General features: G+C 40.2%; 1 protein-coding gene across 1 annotated transcript; it reads right to left on the reverse strand.

Annotated features, from left to right (window-relative positions):
• Positions 1-4091: 4091 nt before the first annotated feature.
• LOC142167097 (uncharacterized) lies at positions 4092-4727 on the reverse strand. The gene has a single exon (XM_075227253.1). It carries the CDS (start codon positions 4725-4727, stop codon positions 4092-4094), a length of 636 nt encoding a protein of 211 aa, XP_075083354.1.
• Between the last annotated feature and the right edge of the window lie 2873 nt (positions 4728-7600).

The raw sequence follows: 7600 nt of genomic DNA on the forward strand, positions 1-7600 counted from the left end.
AGTAGGGTGTCCTCTTCCATATATGTCACATGCTGCACGAGGCTCATTATATATTGAAGCTAAGGTTACCTTCCTTATTTCCTTTGTTATGGCATCAAGTTGTACCTGCACAGATGTGTTCGCGTCAACCTGGTGAACACCAGTTCTTCTTCTTCTTTCAGCAACTTCAGAGGGCCACTGATTTTCATCCTCAGACAACTCATCTAGAATTGTGACTATCTCCTCTGGAGTCTTTTTCATCAACGGGCCTTCAGCTGCATTACTCAATGTTCTCTGTGAGTCGGTGTCAATCCATACCAAAAATCATGGAGTTACATCCAGAGTTCTATTCCACTATATTGAAATTTTCGCACTATCTCCTTAAACCTCTCCCACGCTTCGAACACAGTTTCAGTCTCATTCTGGCAGAAATTATGGATTTCTTTTCTAAACTTGCCCGTTTTAGCTGAGGAGAAATATTTAGTAAGAATTTTTCTGGTCATCTCCTCCCATGTTCTAATTGATCCATGAGGCAAGCTTCGAAGCCAATACTTTGAATTGTCTTTGAGAGTGAAGGGGAATGCCCTTAAGTAGACTGCATCTTGTGACACACTATTATATTGGAAGGTGTTCATAATCTCCTCGAAGTCCATCAGATGATTGTTTGGATTTTTATTCATCTTTTCTCTAAAGACACAATTGTTTTGGAGGGTTTGAAGTAACCCTTGCTTTAACTCAAAATTGTTCGTTGCAATAGGAGATGGTCTCACACTCGATAAGACTTGGTTGTGGAACGGTCTAGCATAATCGCCAAGTGGTCTCCCAGTACCGGGGATATATTTCCAAATTGGTCTGCACCCATAGGTCGATTCTGAGCCATTCTTCGAGCCCTCTCCTCCTCGAAGACAAGTTGTGCATTTATAAGAGCTGTCTCCTCCGCATCTCGTGCAACGTTTTCTCTTTGCTGGGCTGCCTCTCTTGCAGCCAAACCAACATTATCCTCATCTCCCGCCATTACTTCTTTGGTTGAGGATTGCCCAACTTTCTCTGTATTCGTGGGGAGATTTATTTCTTTCCTCAGATTTCACAGTTGCTTTTCAATTTCCTGCCCGTATGGTAGCAATTCCTTCCCAGAAGATCGGGACATGCACCAATCTAACCTATAGCCTGTGTACAGTCAAGGAACACCAAACGTACAAAGAGAAAAACAAAATAAAAAGAAAAATTCCTGAATTAACACTACAAACTATTTCCTACACTATTGATTGCCAATCCCTAGCAACAACGCCAAAATTTGACGAGCTAAAAACACAACATAAAATTATGCTCGCCAGTTGAATATAGTATAGAAAATATCGTATCCACAAGGATTGGAGTTAAACAATGTTTTCGTAGTTTATAGCTTTATTGCTATTCACGATAATCAACAATTAAGATTTGTGTGAATTAAAACTAATATTAACTAAAAGTTCAACTATTGGCTAATGACAAATGCAACAAGAGTAAGCAAGAAGATATCAAGGGGAGAAAATAGGGGTTGATTGGATAGGTGTAAGGTACTTGTTTGGGAATTATATCTAGTCGATTCACTTCTAACATTCAAGTGAGTCTCTCGAATTCACTCAATTATTAGTTAAACGTTTAGTAAAAACTCCTCTCTCGATTAAGTCTCAACCTCACAATATAAACTAAGTTAAGTTCAGTGAAGATATGCAAGAATTCGTAGTGGATTAGTCTTTAGGAGAACCTCTTTCAATTATCCTCCTAACTGGGTCTAAACAATAATTCAACTAGCCTCTTTCGATTACTAAGAAGAATCAACGAATTCAACCAACAAGATAATGCAAAACATCAAAAATTATGCATCTTTAGATTACATAAATATGTGAATATGTATGCAATAATAAAACTATGCAAAATGAATTTGGTCGCGCATTTTTCACCCTGTTCTGCCTCCCGTGCGCCCAATGCGCGACTAGTGCTCGGCCGCACACGTAGATGGATTTATGTTATGAATGTGGAAAAATATAAGACATAAAAGTTGTAGAGCTTTAAAATATCTTTCCAACTATATATTGCAGAGTCCAAACGGAGTTCTGAGTGAAAAGTTATGTGCATTTTACTAGACAATGCGCAAGATGCCTGCTCGATTATTCGTTTCGTTCTTAAAATGCACTATCATCCGTTGATCCACGAATACGATCCCGACTTAATCTTTGGGCTTTTACTCAGACTTCAAAGCTCAAAAATAACTTGAATTCATTCCATAACATCTATATAGACCGGAATCACTCCTACAAGGCATACAACACACAATTAGTGCAAAACACTAGCGAGTAAAGCTCCAATTCAATTAAAGTGCAGTAAATTAGAGTGTAGTAATTGACTAAAACATGAGATTATAGCCTACCATCAATGTAAAAATCTTATATTTGGCAATAAGTCAAATTTCATAAAGGGGAGACAGAGGGAGTAAATAGACAAAATCATTATATATATATATATATATATATATATATATATATATATATATATATATATATATATATAAGTGGACTCTGTTTTCTAGTTCCGAGAGACGGAGAACAGTCAGGTCCCGTTTCGCCAAAAGCTGATTCCGATCAGAAGTAAGTTCTTCCTTCTCATGAATTAGCCTTTGAAGGTCCTCTGAAGGAAGAAAATTGTCCTGCAAAATAAGAAGAGGTAAAACTCAAAATACATTCATTCAAAAGTGGGGAAAATAATAGAGGAAGAAATAAACGTACCGATGCGGCGTTATGCATAGAATTGTTCAACAAACACTCTCCCGAGAGTGTCTGAATCTTCTCCCAATTTTTTTCTGAAGCCAAAGGCTTTAGATAGTTAGCAATCTCCACTGGCCTCGAAAGCAAGTTGCACCCGGTGGAGACCGAAAGGGTAACACTCTTCCTCCTTTGTGGATCTTCATAAGGGGCAACATAATTTTGCCCCAAATTCTCTTGAACTGGGTACTGGGGAGGAGGGATACCTTCTTCATGGTCAGGTGTGACCGATGGAGATGATGCAGCAATCGTTGTTTGAAGAGTGGATGAAGATGGAAATGATATGGCAGTTGCTGGTGATGGTGAAGGTGGAGATGAAGCTGATGGAGTTGAAGAATGTGAAGCAGCTGCATAAAATGCAGTTCTGGTTATTTGATGCTCGCCAACTAAAGATGGCATGGACCTGGTACTCAGCCTCGCAATACCGGTTATAGCAATTGGGGCCCGAGAGTGATAATTGGCATTATCTACCAAATCAAATTCTCCCCAAAGTGCTCCGACGTCATCTTCAGCTGTTGCAATTGTCTCAACAGGTCGAGCATCCTGTTGAGATGATGAGGATTGTATCCTTCTATGTAAAGAAGCTCCCTCATCACTAGCTTCTTCATCATTGTCGATCATCACAATGTCTATCACCGGCCTGGAAGGAGGACCAACCACTATCGCCACCGGGGATGATTCAAGGGCATCAACCTTTGCCCTCTTATTCATTTCCCCGGCCGCAGGGGAGCGTCTCTTTTTTGGTTACTTGTTCTCTAGTCAGGGACTCCGTAAGGAAATGCTTGCACCCGAAGTAGGCCCGGAGAAGCTTGTTCTAGTAAGTGCCTCCTGAAGTAGCCTCGCCACATCAGCAGGGTCAGCCAAAAAACCCTCCTCGGGGACATCAACGGAGCTCGCAGGTAGACCTAATTTCGTGAGCAAGTCATAAGGGTTCAATCAAGTTCTTCATATACAAAAAGTGAAAATGAGGTAAATTAAAGTTACCATGATTTTTGGCCTTCCATCCGTACTTAATGGGCAGTTCTTTCCACAAACGGGTTTCGGATGTAATAGTACCTATTTCCAGCGCTGTTACATTAGCTGTAACTTCTGTGGGCTTGATGTTAGGCAATTACAGGATTTGTTGGTATTATTCTGGTATGAAAGTTGGTGCAGTGGGAGTGGAAGTGAAAGTTGGTAGTGCAGGCTGTTCAATCACCAAATTAGTTGTTCCTTAAGGGTTGTATTTCTTATTGAACTTACCATCATTTGGATATCCCACTAGCTTGTAGCATTGTCCCTAGTATGACCTTTTAGTTTGCAGTAATCACACTAGAGATTATAGTTCTTCTTTAGCTTTTGCTGATTTCCAACCCTATTTGTCAACAAGGCAGCCATTTCACCAGCATCTAAATTTGCAGAAGCATTTGCCATAGTCTTTTGCCTTTCACGTTCCATTAGCATTGAATACGCCTTATTCACTGATGGTACTGGGACCATCATCAAGAGCTGACTCAGAGCCTGTTCGTATGACTCATTTAGCCCCATTAGAAATTGTAGATGCTTTTGGCGCTCCATAAAGTGAACAAATTCAAGAGATTTGGCACGGTCACATCTAGGAATTTGTGCAAAACTATCAAATTCTTCCGAAAGCACTCTCAATCTTGAGAAATAAGTTGAAATTGAGCTAGTGCCCTGACTAGCAGTAGAAATTTCTTTGTGGATCTGAAAAATCCTAGAACAATCTACCTTATCAAAACGCTCCTTCAAATCATCCCATACCGCACCAGTATTTGAGGAATACACCATTCCACTCAGTAATTCCGGTGAAACACAGTTCATCAACCAAGATAGTACAATCGCATTACAATGTTCCCAAAGGTCAACGAGATTTGTACCGTAATTCTCCCTTTTGCATGTGCCGTGAATGAAACCTAGCTTGTTTCGACCTAGGATTGAACTCCTCATCGCATGGATCCACACTGAGTAATTTTCGGTCCTCTCAATTGTAACGAGATTAATATAGCTCCTGAATTATCATTTGAATTCAGGAAGAGCGGATGATTGTGACTTAGTTTCTCCGGTTCGGTGTTATCGACTGTCACCATTGACGATCTTCCTTCCAAGCTTAGAGAAAATAAAAATTGAAGACAATAGGACCACACTAATGTCCGTGTTAAGCTGATACCATGTTGAATTCAGCTATCCATGAAGCTTTGCCATGGTGATTGAGCTAAAATCTGAATTGCCATGTTAGCTAGAGAAGAAGGAGGTTGCAGAGAATGAATCTTAGGGAATATTCTAGAAGAGGAGAGAGAAACTCTAATTTTTCATTCCAAGTGTAAAATGTATCTGTACATGTGTATATATTATGTGTGAAGACTAATCAATCTCTCACGACCCAAAATCTATTATAGGTCGTCCAACGTCATCGTTAGGCAAGCCAACAGGAATCATCTAAATAATTATCTATTTTAAATCTTTAAAAATCAGGAATTTTATTAAATAGATAGAATAAAAAGTGGCACTCATAGAAACATGTGCTTTTCTTTACCAATTTACGAATGTAAATAAATTGCAAAGTGGAATGATAAAAATGACGTGAACTACAATAATGATCATCCACTAGGAATCCCCAAAATCCGGTATCACAAGTGCATGAGCATCTACTAGAAAATATAATAAATACAACGCCTGTCTGGAATACAAGTTAGACAGGAGAATGTAAATAACTCCGATGGAAACTCTATATGATGCGGATCGTAACATGGAATGCAGCTCACCGTAAAGTCCCCGCAATAGTTGCGCCTCTGCGCCAAAGAGACCACCAGACATATATATATATATATATATACTTGCACAATAAGTACAGAGTGTAGCATGAGTACGTAAATCAATACGTACCCAGTAAGTATCTAGTCTAACTCCAGAGAAGTAGTGACGTGGGGTCGACATCGACACTTACTAATGGTCCAATAAATCAAATACTATAAGAAGTAAACAAATATGAGGCAGGGTAAATAAACGACAAAAACAATATAGGTATGTGGAATGATCATCCTCTGCACAGTAAACTCAAGCTCTCAATTATCGGCTACCTCCTCAACCGGATTATATAAGTAAAATAGTCCCCATCAGATAGGTCGTCAAAACTCAAATCAGGGAAACTCACGGATGCGATGGCTTCTTGTCAAATATTGCGCACGACGTTGCCGAGGAGAACGGCCCGATCCCATAATAATATGATACTGCCGAGGGTCTAACGGCATGAACCATAGATGCATCTATTATACTGTCGAGGCGAACGGCCCGCTCCCATAAGAGTGTGGTACATAATCCTGCCGAGGCAAACGGCCTGATCCCATTAGAGTAAGAGGTTTTAACGGGTCCCTGACCCCACTCACAAATATACGTGTGAGTTATGAAATTTAAGAAAACTTTGCATTGATACGCCCAACGCGAGAGAAATTTGTAAGGGAGGCACAAATTTCCACAGCTAATCAAGTAGATCGTCCAATTTCTAAAATAGCGAGACCATTTCTCTACGTAAGTCAAATCTCAGGCCGTAATGCAAATAAAGTAATTAAACAAGAAAGGATGTCTCAAACAGCACATTTAAAACATACCGTGAATCTTAGTCTACCCGGATATAATCAGGAGTTCTAGCATACGCACGGACACTCGTCACCTCGTATGTGCGTAGCTCCCACAACATGTAGCATGTAATCAATATAATACCTACGGGGTAATTTCCCCCTCACAAGGTTAGGCAAGAGACTTACCTCGCTCTGAAGTTCCATAACCAGCTCCAATGCCTCTTTAACTTCTCAATTCAAAGCCAACGATCCGAAACTAGTCAAATAAGGTGCAAATCAATCAAAATATACTCTAATGCGTATAATGTAACAATTTATAATAATTCTCAACCCCAATCGAAAAGTCAACAAAGCCAACCTTCAGGGTCACGTGCCCCGATTCTGAAAATTCTCAAAGATAAACTTTACACATAACACCACGAACTCAAATATATAATTCATTCCTAATTCCATGTCCACTTTCATGGTCAAAATCCAAAAATGCCAAATTCTATGTTTTCTTCGAAATCCCACAATTTTCACCAATTTTCAAGTTCAAATCCATGTATAATTCATGTGTTTAATTTACAATATTAAGAAATTACTTACCCCATAATAGATGATTAAAATGGCACTCCAAAATTGCTCCAAAGTCGGCTCCCATGGAAGATATAAAGTGAAAATGAGCCAAACCCCTGATTTTAAAAGAACATTGCCCATGTCGACCTTCTTCGCGAACGCGGCAAGTCCATCGCGTTCGCGAAGCACTACCAGCTCCAGTTCCAAAACTGCTCTTCGCGAACGCGAGTCAAATCTCGCGAACACGATGCTTTACCAGGCGAACCTTCGTAAACGCGGTGCACTTTTCACGAACGCCAAGGCTAAAATCTCCCAAGCCCAATTTCCCATTCGCGAATGCGATACCCCAATCGTAAATGCATTGATTTGCTCCTCGAACCTTCGCGAACACGTTCCCACAGTCGCGAATGCGAAGCATAAAAATCCAGCAACCGAAAATCCCTCTTCGTGAACGCGGTGACACCTATATGTTTGCGATGAACGACACCAGAACCAGCAACAGCAACAGCAAAAGATGAAGAAATTATCCGAAATCACCCCGGAACTCACCTGAGGCCCTCGAGGCCCCCGGGACCCCGTCCAGTCACACCAACCATTCCCAATACATAACACGAACTTGCTAGAGACTCAAATCACACCAAACAACATAAAAACTACGAATCAATGATCAAAACCATCCTTTCAACA

Source organism: Nicotiana tabacum, chromosome 12 (genome assembly GCF_000715075.1).
Source record: "Nicotiana tabacum cultivar K326 chromosome 12, ASM71507v2, whole genome shotgun sequence".
NCBI classification, from domain to species: domain Eukaryota; kingdom Viridiplantae; phylum Streptophyta; class Magnoliopsida; order Solanales; family Solanaceae; genus Nicotiana; species Nicotiana tabacum.